Source organism: Stegostoma tigrinum, chromosome 14 (assembly GCF_030684315.1).
Source record: "Stegostoma tigrinum isolate sSteTig4 chromosome 14, sSteTig4.hap1, whole genome shotgun sequence".
In the NCBI taxonomy this organism is placed as follows: domain Eukaryota; kingdom Metazoa; phylum Chordata; class Chondrichthyes; order Orectolobiformes; family Stegostomatidae; genus Stegostoma; species Stegostoma tigrinum.
This window is the reverse complement of record NC_081367.1, coordinates 72,573,621-72,596,061: the sequence shown is the minus strand read 5'-3', so window position 1 is coordinate 72,596,061 and position 22,441 is coordinate 72,573,621. Positions and strand designations below refer to the sequence as shown.

The window sequence follows — 22,441 nt, the reverse complement described above, 5'->3', positions numbered from 1 at the left end:
AAAATTCATCAAAACATACAGGATTTATATGAATCCTGAAATACTTAATTAGTACAGAGTCCTGTGAAAGAGGGACCCTGGTTCTCAGATCCTATTCTCATTCCCGAAAGGTCAACATTGTAATACTCGCTAAGAATGGATGACTTTTTGTGAAGCTGAAGTCTACCTTAGCTGGAAATTGCTTTCTCCTCCTGTACCACTGGATGTAATGACAAGTTTTAGTATTTCACCCTGGCCCTCAGTGTATCGCAATGTGGTTCAGGAGGCTAAGCAGACTGCAATAAAATGTGAAAGCTGATCTTTTTTGTCTCAGGCCTCATCATTCCTTCCTCTTCTTAAAATTACAATTTAATTTCCCCAGAGCTGATTCCAGACCGTACAGTCATAATGTTGCTGTCTTTAGAGGAGCTTAAGGGCAGCATAGAGTCATATAGTATGGAAACAGACCCTTCAGCCCATCTTGTCCATGAAAGACCAAGTTTCCCAAACTAAAACTAGTCCCAATTGCCTATGTTTGGGCCAAAACCCTCTAAAAATTTCCTATACATGTACCTGTCCAAATGAACCACTCCATCTGACAGTTCATTCCACATACGAACCATCCTCTGTGTAAAAAAGTTCCCCACAGGTCCCTTGTAACGCTTTCTCCTCTCACCTGAAAAAAAAATGCCTTCCAGTTCTGAATTTATCTGCTACAGGGTAAAGATATTTGCTATTCACCTTATCTATGGCTGTCATGATTTTATAAACCTCTATAAGGTCACCCTCAATCTCCTATGATCTGGTGAAAAATGGCCGAGACTATTCAACCTCTCCTTATAACTCAAACCTTTCAATCCCAGCAATATCTTGGTAAATCTTCTTTGAACATTCTCCATCATTCCAACAGCAGGGCGACCACAACCGTACACAGTAGTCCAAAAATGGCCTCATTGACATCTTGTAGAACCTTAACATGATGTCCCAATTCCTTCCTATACCCTAAGGTCTGAGCAATGAAGGCAAGCACACTAAATGCCTTCTCAACCACCCTGACTACCTGTGATGCAACTTTCAAAGAACTATGTATCTGAACCCCTAGGTCTCTCTGTTCAACAGCACTACCCACTATCATTAACTGGTATTAGTCCTGCCCTTTGTTTGTTTTACCCAAATGCAATACCTCACATTTACACAAATTAAACTCCATCGGCCATTCCTTGGTCTATTGGCCTAATTGATCAAGATCTCTTTGTATTCTTAGATAACATTCTTCACTGTCCACTGTACCACCAATCTCAGTGTTATCTTGCAAACTTACTGACCATGCCTCCTAAACTTTCATCCAAATTTTTATATAAATTACAAATAAAAGTGGGCCCAACAATGATCCTTGAGGAATACCGCTGGTCACAGGTGTCCAATCCAATAAACAACCTTCCACCACCACCACCCTCTGTCTCCTATCATCACACAAATTTTTTTCTCCAATTAGATTCCATGTGATCAACTTTGCTGATTGGTCCATCGTGCCAAACCTAGTCACAGGCTTTACTTCACAGCACCAGGGGCTCAGATTCAGTTCCACCCACGGGCCACTGTCTTGTGTTGCATGTTCTTCCTCTTTCTACGTGGGTTTCCTCCGGGTTCTCAGGTTTCCTCCCACAGTCCAAAGATGTGCAGGTTAGGGTGGATTGGCCGTTCATAGTGTCCAGGGATGTGCAGGCTGGGTGGGTTAGCCATGGGGAAATGTAGGGTTACAGAGACAGGGTGGGGGATGGGTTTGGGTGAGATGCTCTTTGGAGGGTTGGTGCAGACTTGATGAGCTGAATGGCCTCTTTTTGCACTGCAGAGATTCTACAGTTCTTAGTTAGTGAGTCATACAGCACAGCCCTTCGGCCCACTATGCCAATTAACAAGCACCAAGCTACATGAATTCTATTTAGCTGCACTACAGAAGTAGCATTCACATTCTAAGTACATTAAAAAAATAGATGCAGGAATAATCCATTCAATAACAAAAACAAAGTTGCTGGAAAAGCTCAGCAGGTCTGGCAGCATATGAGAAGGAAGAAACAGAGTTAATGTTTCGGGTCCGGTGACCCTTCAATAACATCTGTTTGTGTTTGAATGTCACAGTGCCATGCTTCCCATGCCAAACGAAATTCCATCCACCTTCGTTGTACAAATATTCAATGCCCACCTTCACTGCCTTCTCAGGCACAGAGCTCCAAAGTTAGCCGGCCCTCCGAAAGGAGAAAAAAATCCTCACCTCTCCCTGAAATGGGGAAGCCGTAATCCCAAAGCAGTTTTCCCTCGGTTCTGGGCTGACCCACGAGAGGAAACATCTTTTCCACATCCACTTTATAGGGAGCATCCCCGCCTCTTTAACCCGTCTATCTCCTCTCCACCTATCTTCTCCTCTATCCATCTTCGATCTGCCTCCCCCCCTCCCTATTTATTTCAGAACCCTCTCCCCATTCCCCTTTTCTGATGAAGGGTCTTGGCCTGATAGGTCTGCTTTTGTGCTCCTAAGATGCTGCTTGGCCTACTGTGTTCATCCAGCCCCACACTTTGTTATCAGTGGGTAAATCTGACCTTTTCAGAGTCGCTTTGAGTTGCTTCAGGGTCCCTGAAGTTTTTCCAGTGGCCTTAGTTATCTACAGCCATCACAAAAACTCTCAAATCCACCTTAAATTCTGTTCCCACATTCTGATATTTCTTCCTTTGGTCTCGAATCAATTTATTTCAATCCAATATGTCATTCTCTCTAGCCCTGACTGTGCCAACTCTCACCTCCTTTCAGCTAAGTTATCTTCTTTCGAGTGGGAGCATTTTCTTTTCTGGCTCAGGTTCCGCTCACTTCAATGTGATCCTGAATCCTCAATGAGATATTACACTCCGTGTTAATGTTCTTTCTTCAGCTCGAGAGCCTCCATTTGTTTGTTGAACGCAATTTAATTTATCTTCCCTGAATAAATGACTGAATTAATTCTTATCTTTGCACTCTATTTCTGACTTCTATTGTACCCAATACTCCAGTGTGTCATTTTTGATAACGCTAGTTCATGGCTATTGACCCACGATAGGAAGTTAAGAAGCAAACAAAAGCTTAAGATAAACTGCTCTTCAATATTTCAAGCATCAGCTCTGCCATTAAGTCAGCTTTCAGGAAGGACTGCATTCTTGGTTGGAAGTGAAAATAAAAAGCTGAAAGATCTAAATAAAAGTAACATTCTCCATAGAACTCTCTCCTTTCCAGCACATTCGTTCTTTGAGATTTAAAATTCCTTATAAGAATACAATTTTATTTAAAAAAATATAAAGGATGCCTCTTTCCATTTGTAAATGAAGCACTTGTGACAGTATCATTGTAAGAGCAATACGCAAACCCAGAAATCTAACCAGTTACATTTAAGGAATAAAAGTAAAATTGCTGGAAAAGCTCAGCAGGTCTGGCAGCATCTGTGAAGGAGAAAACAGATTGGCTGTTTCGGGTCCGGTGTCCCTTCCTCAGTTGCTGCCAGACCTGCTGAGCTTTTCCAGCAACTTTGTTTTTGTTCCTGATTTACAGCATCTGCAGTTCTTTTGGTTTATATTTAAGGAACGGTCATTAAATGATGAGGGATGATAGAAAGGGATGAAAGAACAAAGAACAGTACAGCGCATGTACAGTCCCTTTGGCCCACCATGCCAGCATTGACATGTGGTGCTTTTCTAACCTAAAAATCTTTGGCATCTACATGGCTCATATCCCCTTTATTCTCTGTCTATTCATACATCTGTCAAGATGTCTCTTCAACATTGCCATTGTATCCTTCTCCACACTTCTTCCAGGCATTTACCACCCTGTAATAAAAAGCTGGCCTCTCATGTCTTCTTTAAACCATTCCCTCTCTTACCTTAAACCCATGTCCTCAAGTAACTGACATTTCTACCCTGGGAAAAAGACTCCAACTTTCCATTCCAACCATGCCTCTCATAATTTTGTAGACTTCTATCAGGTTGAGTTCTTTTCTGCTGTCTTTATATTATACAGTAGTACAGCATGGAAACAGAACCTTCAGCCCAACCAGTGCCGACCAGACATCCCAATCTGACCTCGTACCATTTGTCAGCAGAGGGCCCACATCTCTCTGATCCCTTCCTATTCCTATACCTATCCTGATGCCTACTAAACATTGTAACTGTACCAGTCTCCACCACTTCCTTTGGAAGCTCATTCCATACATGTACCACCCCATGTATGAAAAAGTTGCCCCTTAGGTCCCTTTTAAATCCATCCCCTCTCACCTTAAACCTATCCCCTCTAGTTTTCGACTCCTCTACCCTGGGGAAAAGCCCTAGGCTATTCACCCTATCCATGCTCCTCATGATTTTAGACACCACTTTCAGGCCACCCCTCAGCTTCCAATGCGCCGGAGAAAATAGCCTCAGTCTATTCAGCCTCTCCCTCTAGCTTATACCCTCCAACCCTGGCAACGTCCTTGTAAATCTTTTCTGTACCCCTTCAAGGTTCACAACATTTTCATCTAGCAGGGGGACCAGAATTGCACACTGTACTCCAAAGGTGGCCTCACCGATGTCCCATCCAGCCATAACATGACCTGCCAACTCTTATACTCAACTAAGGCATGCATGTCAAATGCTTTCTTCATTACCTTGTCCGCCCGTGACTCCACCTCGAACAAATTATGAACCTGCACTCCCAGGTATTTTTGTTCAGCAACAAAGACCACCCCGGGCACTCGTGACAAATTCCCTTGCATCTAAGCCCCCAGCACTAAGGGAATCCCAGTCAATTTATGGGAAGTTAAAATCATCCACGACCACTCTGTTATTTTTACTTATTTCCATAAGCTGTCCACGCATCGGTTCCTTTTTCTCCCTGTAGTATAATCCCAAAGAGACTGCATCCTTCCTATCCCTGAGCTCTGCCCACAAGGCCTCGGTGAATGAATCTCCAAGGTGTCCTCTCTCAGTAAAGCTCTAATATTCTCCCTAAACAGAAACTCCCTCACCTCTTTTACATCCCTCTGTATCTCCCCCAAAGTATCTAAATCCTGGAATGTTAGGTGCCAGTCAGGTCCCTTTTCTCAATCAAGTCCCTGTAATAGCTCCAACATCATAGGTATATATATCAATCCTAACAGGAAGAGACTCGTCCCCTTGATGGGGGCATAGATTGAAGGTCGGAGCAGGAGGTTTAGAGGGATTGGGAGGAACATCCTTTCCATCCAGAGGGCGGCGGGAATCTGGATCTCACTGCTGTAAGTGTGGTAGAGGCAGAAAGCTTCACAATGTTAAAGTATTTGGATGTGCACTTGCTATGCCAAAGCTGACAGGGCCCGGGGCCAAGTGCTGGAAAAGTGGGATTAAAATAGTCAGGTTGAAATTGTGATCAGAGCTTTTGCGCTCCTGAGATGCTGCTTGGCCTGCTGTGTTCATCCAGCTCCACACTTTGATGTCTTAAAATAGTCAGGTGGTTGTTTTTGGCCAGTGCAGGGTTTTTCTGTCGCATAGACCTCTGTGACTCTCACGGGGAATGAGCTGTACTGACCAGAGAGATCTCGAGTACAAACCCACAATCTCTGATGTTGGCTCAGTCTCACCTGGGCCAAGGCAGAAAGCACCCGAAGTAAAGAGGTGAGGAGAATTTTTGTAATAATTCAACCACGGCCCATAATGCAATGTGTGACATGTGGATATCGAGGGAAAGGAGAACCAATCTCAGCCGTCCAACGATCCAAAAACATTTCACGTCCATCGTACAAATGTTATATGGGCGAGGGAGCAAGTTTCAGTTCAACATCCATGACCCTGTACCCCGCTCAGAGTTGGCACCGTATGTGGTGGACAATGGTCAATGAGTCCAATTATTTAAACAGTTCAGGACACAATGGTTCTGGTGTACATAAAGTTAGTTGCCTACACATTGTTCGCTTGACAGCAGAGTCCACATGGCAGAGCACGGACACAACACGGAGCAGTTAACCTAGACCATTGGTCAGTTGCTTGGGTCAATGAACAGCCCTGACACAGCTGGTGGGGCTCTGTCTGAAAATCCAAACATACCTGCCCCCTAACCCTCCGACAGCAGCAGCGCTGTGCTGGAATAATTGCTGGAAATGACAATGGAAATCTGAAAGGAGATAACTGATAAAGCCAGAACTTCAGTGTAGTTAAATTCTCGTTCAGCGAACTTAGTAGCTAGGTTGATAAAGAGACATTCCATACTGAAAGAGAGCACTAAAATTAAACTGAATTTTTAGAATTTTTTCTAAGATATAAAATTCTGAAGAAAAACACACTTATGGGAGGCACAAAGCAAAGGATCATAGAACCATGCAGCGTGGAAGCAGGGCATTCGGCCTACTGAGTCCACACCAACCTTGTGATGAACATCCCACTCAGGATCACCCCACTACTCTACCCCTGTAACACGCATTTCCCCTGGCTAATTCACCCTAACTTGCACGTCCCTGGACACTATGGACAATTTATCATGGCTAATCCACCCTGGCTAATCCACCCTAACTTGCTTATCCCTGAGCACTATGGGCAATTTAGCATGGCCAATCCACCCTAACCTGTACATCTTTGGACTGTGGGAGGAAACCGGAGCACCCAGAAGAAGCCCACGCAGACATGGGGAGAACGTGCAAACTCCACACAGATATTCGCCCAAGGCTGGAATTGAACCCAGGTCCCTAGCACTGAAGCTGCAGTGCTAACCAGCTCTGATGAAGAGTCATGTAGGCTCGAAACACTAGCTTGCTCTAACTCCATGGATGCTGTCTGACCTGCTGTAATTTCCAGCAATTTTTTGTTTTCAGTGCTAACCTCTGTGCCATTCAGTTTCTCTTTCATAAATATTTCTCGATAATAAAACAAAGAGGATGCTGGAGACCTGAAGCAAACAAATACAGAAATCACTGGAGAAACTCAGCAGGTCTGGCAGCGTCTGTGGAGAGAGAAACAGAGTGAACGTGTTGAGTCCAGTGACTCTCAAAATGTTAACTCTGTTTCTCTCTGCACAGACGCTGCCAGACCTGCTGAGTTTCTCCAGTGATTTCTGTATTTTTGTTTGTTTTGGGTCTCTCTGTATTTGATCCACAATATTCCAGCACTAAGCACTGCTGCCTGGTTCACAAAGGTCATGTACATTTTTTCCCCACATGCACAAGAGGGTTTGGTTTTGAACAAATGACATTAATGTAAGATTGAAAATGTATAAGTTTATACTTATAAAGCAACCTCATGTCCAAGTTCTTCAAGGACCGCAACTTTCCCCCCACAGTGATCGAGAATGCCCTTGACCGCGTCTCCCACATTTCCCGCAACACATCCCTCACACCCCGCCCCCGCCACAACCGCCCAAAGAAGATCTCTCTCGTTCTCACACACCACCCCACCAACCTCCGGATACAACGCATCATCCTCCGACACTTCCGCCATCTACAATTCGACCCCACCACCCAAGACATTTTTCCATCCCCAACCCTGTCTGCTTTCCGGAGAGACTACTCTCTCCGTGACTCCCTTGTTCGCTCCACACTGCCCTCCAACCCCACCACACCCGGCACCTTCCCCTGCAACCGCAGGAAATGCTACACTTGTCCCCACACCTCCTCCCTCACCCCTATCGCAGGCCGCAAGATGACTTTCCACATTAAGCAGAGGTTCACCTGCACATCTGCCAATGTGGTATACTGCATCCACTGTACCCGGTGCGGCTTCCTCTACATTGGGGAAACAAAGCGGAGGCTTGGGGACCGCTTTGCAGAACACCTCCGCTCGGTTCGCAATAAACAACTGCACCTCCCAGTCGCAAACCATTTCCACTCCCCCTCCCATTCTTTAGATGACATGTCCATCATGGGCCTCCTGCAGTGCCACAATGATGCCACCCGAAGGTTGCAGGAACAGCAACTCATATTCCGCTTGGGATCCCTGCAGCCCAATGGTATCAATGTGGACTTCACCAGCTTGAAAATCTCCCCTTCCCCCACCACATCCCAAAACCAGCCCAGTTCATCCCCTCCCCCCACTGCACCACACAACCAGCCCAGCTCTTCCCCTCCACCCATTGCATCCCAAAACCAGTCCAACCTGTCTCTGCTTCCCTAACCTGTTCTTCCTCTCACCCATCCCTCCCTCCAACCCAAGCCGCACCTCCATCTCCTACCTACTAACCTCATCCCACCTCCTTGACCTGTCCGTCTTCCCTGGACTGACCTATCCCCTCCCTACCTCCCCACCTATACACTCCTCTCCACCTATCTTCTTTTCTCTCCATCTTCAGTCCGCCTCCCCCTCTCTCCCTATTTATTCCAGAACCCTCACCCCATCCCCCTCTCTGATGAAGGGTCTAGGCCCGAAACATCAGCTTTTGTGCTCCTGAGATGCTGCTGGGCCTGCTGTGTTCATCCAGCCTCACATTTTATTATCTCCAAAATAGTGACATGTCTCAAAGCATCCTACAGCACAGATATATTCAAGTGAGTGTTAAGAGGAAGCAGTGTGCTCTGTGTGAAGCTGTGACGCTACGTGAGTACTGTCATTTCCAGTTTTGATCTGTATGGGTTTGTATATGGGGTCCAATTCTATACATTTGCTGATTGAAGTATGGTTGGAGAACCATGCCTCTCCGAATTCCTGTGTGTATCTATGTTTGGCTTGGGCTACAATGGTATATACATAGACACGCACAGGAATTCCTAGCTTGTTATGTTTCATATAAATTCCTACAGATCAAAACCGGAAATGACAGTACTCACCCTAACAGACCGGACAGTATAAATTCCAAGCAGAGCAGAATAACATCGCTTTATCAGAAGCCTCACTGATGATGTTACCTAGCAGGGTGACAAAACGTCTGAATAAAAACAAGCTAGCTCAGCGAGCAAGTCAACAGCCTCACCCACAACCCGAGCTACAGATCTTTGCCAAAACTTTAAATACCGATGGTGCTTATTTACGGGAAGACATTGCTGCAACCTCCTAGGAAACCATGATCAAACAGTGGCTGTTAATTTCAGTGCTACCGGTGGCATGTTATCTGTTGAACCTGATTATTTCCCAGAGCTCGGTGTGATTGACAGTGCGCTCGTGTATGTAAAGTGCTCGAGTAATTTCACCAGATGGAAAACTGACTGCGAACATTGATGAGACAGTTTGGGGAACAGAAATTACCAATTGTGACAAGGTGAGACAGCAGAATGAGCAGACGCGCGCAGTTAAAATAACAAGACTTCTGTCTCCAGGGATACAAATCTTTTTGCTCATTCATTTTCCCAGCACCCCAGATGCTCAGACTTGCTAACCACATTGCTGGAAGTCACAGGGTTTCATAACACTTTATCCAATCTGCTACGAGGGTGTTTGCTTGGTCTTAAGTAGAAGAATCAGGGACAGAACTCTTGGCAATATAAACGAAATAGGAATGACTGAGCATGGGCAGGATGGGGAGCAGCACAGAGGCATACTGGTACAAATTCACTGGAACTGCATTGACACCAGTGGCTTTAAAAATGATGTCTGAAATGGAACACATGACTGTGCGAGATGGCTTTTTCTGTCACTTCCAGTGTGGTTGTGCTGTCTCCAGGAGCGACAGTAACATGAAAGGTAATGAAAGTAAAGGCACACGGCTCTACACACCCCCTCCCCTTAGCTACAGGAAAGTCTGTTTCCACACGATGCATCCTCAAAACAAACACATCAAGTGAAACAGCCTTTTGCAGAAACCTGGCTCACGACAGAAATGAAAGAATTTCCACAGAGCCAAGAGCAGGAGGCAATTTTACAGAAATGGTTTCAAAACCTGATGTCTGTAATAAATTAGGTGTGCAGCTGGATCTGTTCTGGGACCACTGCTGTTTGTCATTTTTATAAATGACTTGGACGCAGGCATAGGTTAATGGGTTAGTAAGTTTGCAGATGACACGAAAGTTGGTGGAGTGGTGGACAGTGTGGAAGAATTTTGCAGGTTGCAGCGAGACTTGGATAAACTGCAGAATTGGGCTGAAAGGTGGAAAATGGAGTTTAATACGGATAAATGTGAGGTGATTCACTTTGGGAGGAATGATAGGAAGGCAAAATACCGGGTCACTGGAAAGATTCTTGGTAGTGTGGATGTGCAAAGGGATCTTGGTGTCCATGTACATAGATCCCTGAAAGTTGCCACGCAGATTGATAGTGCTGTTAAGAAGGCTTATGGTGTGTTAGGTTTTATTTGTAGAGGGATTGAGTTCCGGAGCCGTGATGTCATGCTGCAACTGTACAAAAGGCTAGTGCGGCCGCATTTGGAATATTGCGCGCAGTTCTGGTTGCCCCATTACAGGAAGGATGTGGAAGCATTGGAAAAGGTGCAGAGGAGATTTACCAGGATGTTGCCTGGTCTGGAGCGAAGGCCCGATGAAGAAAGGCTGAGGGACTTGGGTTTGTTCTCATTGGAGAGAAGGAGGGTAAGAGGGGATTTAATAGAGACATACAAGATGATCAGAGGATGAGATAGGGTGGACAGTGAGAGTCTTTTTCCGAGGATGATGACGTTGGCTTGTACAAGGGGGAATAGCTACAAATTGAGAGGTGATAAATTTAAGACAGATGTCAGAGGCAGGTTCTTTACTCAGAGAGTGGTAAGGGCGTGGAATGCCCTGCCTGTCAATGTAGTTAACTCAGCCACATTAGGGGCATTTAAACAGTCTTTGGATAAGCATATGGATGATGATGGGATAGAGTAGGGGGAGGGACTCAGATTAGTTCACAGGTCGGTGCAACATCGAGGGCCAAAAGGCCTGTTCTGCACTGTATTGTTCTATGTTCTATGTTCTAACACAGCAGGCCAGCAGCATCTTAGGTGCAAGAAAGCTGACGTTTCAGGCGTAGACCCTTCTGAAGGATTGAAGCCTGAAACGTCAGCTTTCCTGGTCCTCTGATGCTGCTTGGCCTGCTGTGTTTATCCAGCTCTACACCTTGTTATCTCGGATCCTCCAGCACCTGCAGTTCCTGCTATCTCTGCTGTAAACGAATCAGTTACAGAGGCTGTGTAATTTGCCAGCCTACTTCCCTGATCCTCGTTCAAATCCACTTCAGGGCTGCCACGTGAAAACTGGAAATTGTTGTGAAGATCTGCTCCCTAGGACACTGCTCCAAACACAATGGCTGAGCTTTTATTCCAGATGAGCATCCACTACTGAGGTACATAGGGGAGGTAGTAGCATAGCAGCATGTCACGGGACTAGCAATTTAGAATCACCAGGTAAAAGCTCTGGGAACAAGGGATCAAATCCCACCATAGCGGGATTTTACAAATGTGAAATTTGAGTTAAAAAAAATGTAGGGGCGATCAGGTAATTGTTGTCATAAAAGATTCATAGAGCTGTACAGATCCTTTGGTCCAACTTGTCCATGCTAACCAGGTATCATAAATAAATCCTGTCCCATTTGGCCCATACCCCTCTAAATCCTTCCCATCCAGATATCTTTTAAATGTTGTAATTGTACCAGCCTCCACCACTTCCTCTGGCAGCTCATTCCATACATGCACCACCCTCTGTGTGAAAAAGCTGCCCCTTAGATCCGATTTAAATCTTTACCCTCTCACCTTAAACCTACACTGTCTAGTTTTGGGCTCCTGCACCCCAGGGAAAAGGCCTTGTCTAATTACCCTATCCATACCCCTCACAATTTTATAAACGCCTATATGGTCACCCCTCAGCCTCCGATGCTCCAGCAAAAATAGCCCCAGGCTTTTCAGCCTCTCCCTGTAGCTCAAAACCTCCAACCCTGGGAACATCCTTGTAAATCTTTTCTGAACCCTTTCAAGTTTCACAATATCCTTCCTACAGCAGTGAGAACTAGAAGCCAATACCCATTTCAAGCCCACCGATTCCCACAGCTACATAGAATACACCTCCTCCCACCCAGCCTCCTGCAAAAATGCCATCTCCTAATCCCAATTCCTTTGCCTCTGTCGCATCTGCTCCCAGGATGAGGCATTTCACTCCCGTACATCCCAGACGTCCTCATTTTTCAAGGACTGCAACTTCCCCCCCTGCTGTGGTCGAGAATGCCCTCGACCTTGTCTCTTGCATTTCCCGCAGCTCATCCCTCACACTCCGTCCCCACAATAACACCCAAAACAGAATCCCCCTCGTTCTCACATACCACCCCACCAACCTCCGGATCCAACTCATCATCCTCCGACACTTCCGCCATCTGCAACCCGACCCCACCACCAAAGACATTTTTCCATCCCCAACCTTGTCTGCATTCCGGAGAGACCACTCTCTCCGTGACTCCCTTGTCCGCTCCACACTGCCCTCCAACCCCACCACACCCGGCACCTTCCCCTGCAACCGCAGGAAGTGCTACACTTGCCCCCACACCTCCTCCCTCACCTCCATCCCAGGCCCCAAGAAGAGTTTCCACATCAAGCAGATGTTCACCTGCACATCTGCTAAAGTGGTTTACTGCATCCGCTGTTCCCATTGTGGCTTCCTCTAAATTGGGGAAACCAAGCAGAGGCTTGAGGACCACTTTGCAGAACACCTCCGCTCAGTTCGCAACAAACAACTGCACCTCCCAGTCGCAAACCATTTCAATTCTCCCTCCCATTCCTCAGACGATATGTCCATCCTGGGCCTCCTGCACTGCCACAATGATGCTACCTGAAGGTTGCAGGAACAGCAACTCATATTCCGCTTGGGAACCCTGCAGCCCAATGGTATCAATGTGGACTTCACAAGCTTCAAAATCTCCCCTCCCCCTACTGAATCCCAAAATCACCCCAGCTTGTCCCCGCCTCCCTAACCTGTCCTTCCTCCCACCTATCCCCTCCTCCCACGTGAAGCTGCACCCCCATTTCCTACCCACTAACCTCATCCTGCCCCCTTGACCTGTCCATCCTCCCTAGACTGACCTATCCCCTCCCTACTTCCCCACCTACACTCACCTTTACTGGCTCCATCCCCTGTCTGTCGCCTCTCCACCTATCTTCTCCTCTATCCATCTTCTATGCGCTTGCCCCTCTCTCCCTATTTATTTCAGAACCCCTGACCCCTCCCCCATTTCTGGAGAAGGGTCTAGGCCCAAAACGTCAGCCTACCTGTTCCTCTGATGCTGCTTGGCCTGCTGTGTTCATCCAGCTCTGCACCTTGTTATCTCAGATTCTCCAGCATCTGCAGTTCCTACTATCTCTATCGGAAAAAAAAATCAGGCTCACTCATATCCTTCAGTTCATCCTTACCTGGTCTGCCCTACAATCGCATGCTTACCTGGTCTGACCTACAATCACATGCTTACCTGGTCTGACCTACAATCGCATCCTTACCTGGTCTGACCTACAATCGCATCCTTACCTGGTGTGACCTACAATCGCATCCTTACCTGGTCTGACCTACAATTGGTGTGACCTACAATCGCATGCTTACCTGGTCTGACCTACAATCGCATCCTTACCTGGTCTGACCTACAATCGCATCCTTAACTGGTCTGACCTACAATCGCATGCTTACCTGGTCTGACCTACAATCGCATCCTTACCTGGTCTGACCTACAATCGCATGCTTACCTGGTCTGACCTACAATTGCATGCTTACCTGGTCTGACCTACAATCGCATCCTTACCTGGTCTGACCTACAATCGCATCCTTAGCTGGTCTGACCTACAATCGCATGCTTACCTGGTCTGACCTACAATCGCATCCTTAACTGGTCTGACCTACAATCGCATCCTTACCTGGTCTGACCTACAATCGCATCCTTAGCTGGTCTGACCTACAATCGCATCCTTACCTGGTCTGACCTACAATCGCATCCTTAACTGGTCTGACCTACAATCGCATCCTTACCTGGTCTGACCTACAATCGCATCCTTAGCTGGTCTGACCTACAATCGCATCCTTACCTGGTCTGACCTACAATCGCATCCTTAACTGGTCTGACCTACAATCGCATGCTTACCTGGTCTGACCTACAATCGCATCCTTAACTGGTCTGACCTACAATCGCATGCTTACCTGGTCTGACCTACAATCGCATGCTTACCTGGTCTGACCTACAATCGCATCCTTACCTGGTCTGACCTACAATCGCATGCTTACCTGGTCTGACCTACAATCGCATCCTTACCTGGTCTGACCTACAATCGCATCCTTAGCTGGTCTGACCTACAATCGCATCCTTACCTGGTCTGACCTAAAATCGCATCCTTAGCTGGTCTGACCTACAATCGCATCCTTACCTGGTCTGACCTAAAATCGCATCCTTACCTGGTCTGACCTACAATCCATGCTTACCTGGTCTGACCTACAATCGCATCCTTACCTGGTCTGACCTACAATCGCATCCTTAGCTGGTCTGACCTACAATCGCATGCTTACCTGGTCTGACCTACAATCGCATCCTTACCTGGTCTGACCTACAATCGCATCCTTACCTGGTCTGACCTACAATCGCATCCTTACCTGGTCTGACCTACAATCGCATGCTTACCTGGTCTGACCTACAATCGCATCCTTACCTGGTCTGACCTACAATCACATCCTTACCTGGTCTGACCTACAATCACATGCCCCCAATAATGTGGCTCTTACCTGCTTTGTGGGCAATGTATACATACCTAACCCATAACAAATGGATCCCTTGAATGGATATAACTAAGTAACTACTGGATAACCTGTGTCCAAAGACATGAATTATTGAGGCAAATTAACTGTACCCATATTATTCTGTATGCATAGACTTATCCTAGGGGTATCAGTTAACTCACTTGGTTGAATAGCTGGTTTGCAACACAGAGTAATGTCAACAGCATGGGTTTAATTCCCACACTGGCTGGGGTTACCAGGAAGGACTCTCCTCCTCAACGTCTCCCCTTCGCCTGAGGTGTGGTGACCCTCAGGTTAAACCAATTGTCTCTCTCTACTGAAACAGCAGTCGCATGGGAGTATGACATCTTATCCTGGTGGAGAATTCCAAACGACTAGAATGGGTGAGGGAGTCTTCAGACATACTGCCTAATGTTGCTTCACTTAGCATCTTGAAGAAATGCCCTCCAAAAGAAACCTGAATGAATCTTGGCACGGTTTAGTGTTGTTGCTGTTTCAATGCAAATTCTAGTCTTATGACCCAAAACGTTGAGACTGCAATTATTCATCAAGAGCTCCATCTTGTTGTGGACAAAAACGAATGCATACGAAGAATGAACAAAGCAAGGAGCAGTCAGTGATGTACAGTTCCACTGTAAGATTGAGATGCACCACAGTTACGCTCTGGTAGAGTTCGCTACAGTTCAGGGGCTGTTTGTAAGCATGGGGGAGATGGTTGTTATAAAACATTACCCCGCTTATGATTGTGCTCAGCTACAGCATAGATGAACAGGGCAGAAACCCTCCTGCTGACAGTCGTAGAGGCCCATAGTGGATGCAAGGGAGGAAAGCACAAAGTCAACACCAATCTGAAAGCTTGTTAGTGGGAGAGGGATATGTCACATGGTTTACGTTAGTTTCAGTAAACATTTTATTTTATTGCAGTAACAATATAAATATGGCATGTTGCTACGGCAACCACATACCATATATTGGTTTAAAATGGGTCCAAATGGTATCATTATATTAAATGCATTAGACTCTGCAAACTGAATCTTCAGGATGGCTCAGTTCAGACAGGACTGCCTCATCAGCAAAAATCAAAACGCGATACCGGAGCATCCCCACTCAGTTCCACGTTTTGTTTCTGAAATAGCTTATGACTTCAAAAGCCGCAGACTCAACCACGCACTATAACCCTGCTGGATGTGCACTTCCTGAATGATTCCCCCTTTGGTATTGCGGCTTCTTCGCTCAGCTACTCACGTGGCAACAGAGGCCCACAGACAGTGCTGCATCACTGGTCTCTGTGACAACCCCAATAATGCCCAATCACCCATTAACTTCCCCTTGGAGCTCATGAGGTATGAGTTCTCTTGGTAACAGGCCATGCCCAGCCCAACGTGACCTCATCACCTCTTGGGGAGCAGTGGTAATGTCACTACCTCTTGACCGAGAGGCCCTAGTTCTGAGTCCCACCTGCTCCAGAGGTGTTGCACTAACATTTGTGGAAAGATTGATTAGAAAATGCCCACAATTTTCATTTGGGGCTCTCTTGTGGCACATTGGGAGTGTCCCCGCCTCTGAACCAGGGAGCCCAGTATCAAGAAGACAGCAAGAACTGCAGATGCTGGTGTCAGTTGATACAGTGTGGAGCTGGAGGAACACAGTAGGTCAGGCTGCATCAGAGGAGCAGGAAAGTCGACATTTTGAGTCTGAGGAAGTGTTCTTCCTGGGCTGGGACTAGCCTGTGTATACTTTGAGTAGTGGCTATATTCTAGTGTTCAACAATAAACAACAATCCTTTCCAGTCAGGTTTCCCAGAGTTACCACAGAGTCAGGGAAAGGAATAGGCCATTCTTGATGTATTCGATCACAGAGATGTTTCGTCACCCTGTTAGGTAACATCATCGGTGTGCCTCCGATGAAGCATTGGTGTTCTGTCCTGCACTTATATACCTCAGTTTGCTGCAGTGGTTGGCATCACTTCAGTGGTTTGTATATCAGTTCCAGTTCAATGGTGTCTGATGATGGAGTTCTGGTTGGAATGTCAGGCCTCCAGGAATTCCCTGGCATGTCTCTGTTTGGCTCGTGCTCTTATGGACGTGGTGTCCCAGTTGAATTTGTGTCCTTCTTTGTCTGTGTGTATTGAGACCAGTGAGAATTGGTCATGTCTCTTGGTGGCCAGTTGGTGTTTGTGTGTCCTTATTGTCAGTTTTCTTCCAGCTTGGCCCGCGTAATGTTTCTCACAGTCCTTGCATGGTATTTGGCATATTACATTAGTCTTATTGGTTGTGGGTATAGGGTCCTTTACATTTGTCAGCAGTTGTCACAGGGTGCTAGTTGGTTGGTTTGTGGGCTACCCTGATTCCAGGCACGCCAACATATGGAATTCCTGGAGGCCTGGTATTCCAACTGGAACTCCATCAACCAAACAACAGTGAACTGGACCCGAGATACAAACCACTGAGAAACAGAACCAGAAGTGATGCCAACCACCCCAGCAAACCAAGGCATGGGAATAACCAGTGGGACTGAACACCCACGCTTCACCAGAGGTGCAGTGACAATGTTACCCAGCAGGGTGACGAACCATCTGCGATCGAACGTACCAGCTCAGTGAGCAAGTCTACAGCCTCATCAACAACCCGAGCTACAAATTGTCTCAAAACCTTTAAAGGCTATTTTCACTCACAGCCCAACAACTGCAGATCAAAGAATCATCGAAACTTGGAGCACAGATGGCAGAGATCTTTCACTGAAAATAGCGACTGTGCTGACATTTTGAAAATACACTGAGTGGCAGAAGAGTCTAGAGACTAGATCTAGCAGATCGAGCTTTGAAAATGAGGCTTCTTGCAGGAAGGCCGGTGAAGAGGAGAAATTACGTTTCTCAGAATCACAGAAATATAGAAACCCTACAAGTGTGAAAATGGGCCATTCAGCCCATCAAGCCCTCACCGACACTCTGAACAGCATTCCACCCAGATACACCCTCCTACCCGACCTGGTTTTTCCCATGGCTAACACATCTAGCCTGCACATCCCTGGACACTATGGGCAATCCACCGTAACCTGCACATCTTTGGACTGTGGGAGGAAACCCTCACAGATACAGCGTGAATGTGCAAACTTCCCACAGTCACCTGAGGCTGGAATCGATCCCTGGTCCCTGGTACAGTGAAGCAGCACTGAGACCCCATGCAGCCCTAATGTTGAGAATTTGTGGAATTTGCTCTGCAAGAGAGCAGGGTGCATAGAGTCATTGAATATTTTTAAAGCAGACGCCAATAGTCTTGACTAAATAGGGAGACAAAAGATATAAGGTACAAGCTCAAACGTGATCTCTTCACTTTTTAAGAATTCTATCCCTCTGTTTATAAACTCCATATTACGTTTTTTAACCACTTTATCAATTTGCCCTGCCAAATCCCTGTGGCAAGGGTCCTCGAGGCCTCTCTTCTGACCTTCACCCTTGAGAATCATGCTATTTATTGCACAGTCCTCCCAGAGTGCATCACTTCATGCCTCTCCAGTCTGAATCTCACTTGTTGTGCTTTGACTATTGTCATGGAAGGCAATGCAGGGAGCACTGAGGAGTGAGACTCCTGTGCAGACAAAGTGGCTGTCTGGTCTTGTACCTCTAGTTCAGAGTCCAGAAACTTGACTAAATATATCACTGCACTGACAGGTTAGAACATCATGATCGCGTTTCCTTCGGATCTGCTGCCCTGCTCCAAACTTCTGCTGAGAAACTCAGACTGTCTCAAATATAGGTCCACCTTTCCCTCAAAGGAGAAGGGAGGTGAAGGCCCAGTGGTATCATTGCCTGACTATTAATTCAGAGCCCCAGCTAATGATCTTGGTTCAAATCCTACCACAGCATATTTTCACAGAAAAAATCTGAAATAAGGGTCTAGTGATGACCATTGTCAATTGTTGGGAAAAACCCATCTGGCTCACTCATGTCCTTAGGGGAAGGAAACTGCCATCCTTACCTCATTTGGCCTACACGTGACCCACAGCAATGTGATTCACTCTTAACTGCCCTCAGGGCAATTAGGGCTAAGCAATAAATGCTGGCCTAGCGGGTGATGCCCTCATCCCATGAGTGAATATAAAAAATGCAACGGTTGCAGATTTCATGTTCCAATAATTCTGTAAATTAATCTTTCTTATCGTGACATGGAGTCTTTTGGTGACAACTTTTCAATTCATAGCCCCTTATCATTGACTTCGCAGCTGAAGGAAGTAGTTTTTCCCTATTCCCTCTTTCAAAACCCCTCAGAATACTAAAGGTCTTTGATAAATCACAACTTGACCTTCTCTGCTCCAGTAAAACAGAGTGACAAAAATCTCCAGCTTTCTCATGTTGGCTTCACCTCAATGAGGCTGCATGGTGTACTTTAAATGTCCTTTCTACATCGAAGTAACTAAACATCATCCAAAACCTCCAGTTGCACCCTGAAGCCTTGCACCAATGTAATACATTCTTAACAAAAGTCAAAAGAACTGCGGATGCTGTAAATCAGACCCAGGAATAGAAGTTGCTGGAAAAGCTCAGCAGGTCTGGCAGTGTCTATGGACAGAAATCAGAGTTAATGTTTCGGGTCCAGTGACCTTTCCTCAGAACTCATGTATACACAATACGTTCTTATTATACTCTATGATCCATTTATAATGTCCAAACCATCAAGTAACATTAATTGCTTGTTTACATTACCTCTCAAAATGTATCACCTCACAAGGTGGAGGGCAGGAGTGGAATTTGATGCCAAAATTTGAACCAATGAAACGAGGATTTTGTTGAGAGATAATGGGAACTGCAGATACTGGAGAATCCGAGAGAACAAAGTGTGGAGCTGGATGAACACAGCAGGCCAAGCAGCATCTTAGGAACACAAAAGCTGATGTTTGGGGCCTAGACCCATCTTTTTAAGTGTCAAAGTCCCTTGATGAGTTGACAATCAGCGATCATTTGCAAGAATCCAGTTACCTGAGATTCACATTTGAAAAGCCTATTGGAATGTTACTCTATGGATGGAATTTGCTTCCCATGACAGGCTCCCAACTTCCCAAACCCAGCTCATCCCCAACACTGAGGAACTCATCAGGGCAGTGGGAGAAAAATTGTAAACATTATTTTTCAACAACACTTTTGGGCCCCTTATCGAGGCAACATTATTCTGGCATTGGAAATGTTCCAAAGGAGGTTTGCCAGGCTGAACCTGGGTATAGGGGGACTGTCTCATGAGAAGAGATTGAATAGGATGGGCCTATACTCATTGCAGGTTAGAAGAAAGAGGGGTGATCTTATTGAAACATATAAGAATCTACAGAGTAGATGTAGAAAGGTTGTTTCCCTTGATGGACAGTCTAAGACCAAAGGCCTTGTTTCAGAGTGAGGGGTCACATATTTAGGGCAGAGGTGAGGAGGAATCACTTCTCTCAAGATACTGAATCTGTGGAATTCTTTCTGATAGAGGGCTGTTGAAGCTGGGTCATTAAGTATATCCAGGATGCAGGCATTGTCATTGATGGTCTTAAATAGCTGGTCATCCTTTCGATTAGCTTGATCATTGTAGAAAAAAGCAGAAGCTCAGCCCCCGCTTCATCCCAAACTGCCTCCCAGTTCCTCAGTCCTCTCTCGTCATTAAATATTGCAGGCAGTTTAGTTCCTTCCTCAAACAGTTACATCCATCTTTAATAGTGCAGCTTTTGTCCTCTGACCAGGAGCAGTGGGACTGAAGGTAAAGATGGGCAGTCCCAAATTAATAGAACCCAAATTGGCTTGGGAGTAGGGGTTACTGTGAACCTGTTGAGGGCCATCAGTTGTTCAAATGAGGTGTCCAGAACGGGCCAGGCACAAGACACATTTAAGCAGCAACTCCATGTCGCTTTCAGGTACAGGAACAGAATTAGACCATTCGGCCCGTGAAGTCTACTCCACCTGCGCCTGATATGTTTCTCAAACCCATTCTCCTGCGTTCTCTCTGTAACCCTTGCTCCCCTTACTAATCAAGAACCTATCTATCTTTGTTTTAAACACACTCAGTGGCTTGGCCTCCACAGCCCTCTGAGACAATGAGTTCCACAGATTCACCACCCTCTAGTTGAAGAAATTCCTCCTCATCTCAGTTCTAAAGGGATGTCCCTTCACTCTGAGGCTGTGCCCCTGGGCACCAGTCTCTCCTACTGGCAGAAACACCATCTCTACCCCCACACTACCCAGGCTTCAGTATTCTGTAAGTTTCAATCAGATTCCCCCTCATCCTTCGAAACTCCAGAGTCCTCAACCATTCCTCACGTGCTGAGCCCTTCATCCCCAGGATTATTCTTGGTGTGGGATTCCAGTTTGGTTGGCATTTTGAAATCATGCTATCAAATCACCTAAAAGATATCATTCATCCTTGTAGTTATTTGAAGTCATTTGGTCCAAGGGGTAAGTCAGGTCCAAGTTTCTGAAGAAGGGTTCAGACCTGAAATGTCAGCTTTCCTGCTCCTCTGATGCTACTTGGCCTGCTGTGTTCATCCAGCTCCACACCGTGTTATCACAAGCATCAATGACTGTTTTTAACTCCCGAAAGATGCATAGCATATCTCCAATTTTAACCCCTCTGTCATTGGTGGCCTAGCCCCATGTTTGGATTTTCCCACTGTAAAATCTACCACTCTGACTAAGATTTTGATCATCTAATTTCTCCTGATGAGGGTCAGTGCTAAATTGTTCTTGGCAATGCTCCTGAAGCACCATGGGATGGCTTACCACACTAAAAGGCACTATGTAATTGAAAGTTGCTTTGGATTTTCTTACCTGCTTTGTCCTCAGCTTTGCTTCATCAGAAAGGTTATTGTAGGTGTAATGAGCTTGTGTGATTCCACAGAAGAGAACTGCAACAATGCCTAAACAAAGACATAAAATACACCATCCTTTAATGAAGTGTTTTGTCTGTGGCTTCAAAATACGCGACAGGGAGAGCTGTATGTTACAGAGGGTGGTTAGTCATCACACCCTCTTGTGGTGGGGGGGGGGGGAATAAAACACCATCTCAACCAAATAAAGGCTTTTCTTAAAAGTGGGATGCCAGTGGGTGGTGACTGCAGAATAATACTGGCCACTACATGTAGGTGAATGCTTGCAGCTTTAACCAGTGGCGGTCATTATTATCTGTAACCAGGCCATCCACAATAGCAAACTGTTGTCTGTGCCTAGATCAGTTGGCTGCAGCTGTAAACATTTTTGTCAGCTGCTCTACCGACTGCCAAAGCGTTCACTGAGCTAAAGTAATTCATGCAGTTGCAACGCCATCACAGGAACAGAAGAGTGGGTAGCTGCAGTTGCCTGGTACCAATTCATATTGATGCCACCAGCAGCTTTGCATTCCTGAGGCAGACACACGGCAGTGTGGGAACTGGCTCTGAACAAAAACAAAGTTCGGCTTATTTTCTTAGGCTCACAGTATGCTCTCTCTCTCTCTCTCTCTCTCCCCCCCTCTCTCTCTCTCCCTCTCTCTCCGTCTCTCTCCCTCTCACACACACACACACACACTCACACGCTCTCGTATATACACAAACACACACACACACTCACACATACACAAACACACACAGACACTCTCATACATACACAAACACACACACTCATACATACACAAACACACTCTCATACATACACAAACACACACACTCATACATACACAAACACACTCACATACATACACAAACACACTCACACTCATACATACACAAACACACTCTCATACATACACAAACACACACACTCTCATACATACACAAACACACTCACATACATACACAAACACACTCACACTCATACATACACAAACACACTCTCATACATACAC

General features: G+C 45.9%; 1 protein-coding gene across 2 annotated transcripts in view; it reads right to left on the bottom strand.

Moving 5' to 3' along the window:
- LOC125457988 (sodium/hydrogen exchanger 9-like) overlaps nt 1–22,441 on the bottom strand; it is a 453,786-nt gene that overhangs the window by 214,712 nt on the left and 216,633 nt on the right. For both annotated transcript variants that reach the window (XM_059651223.1, XM_059651224.1), the window contains exon 9: nt 21,391–21,479. In XM_059651223.1, the coding sequence (XP_059507206.1) occupies nt 21,391–21,479 (89 nt within the window). The remainder of the gene's footprint in view (nt 1–21,390; nt 21,480–22,441) is intronic.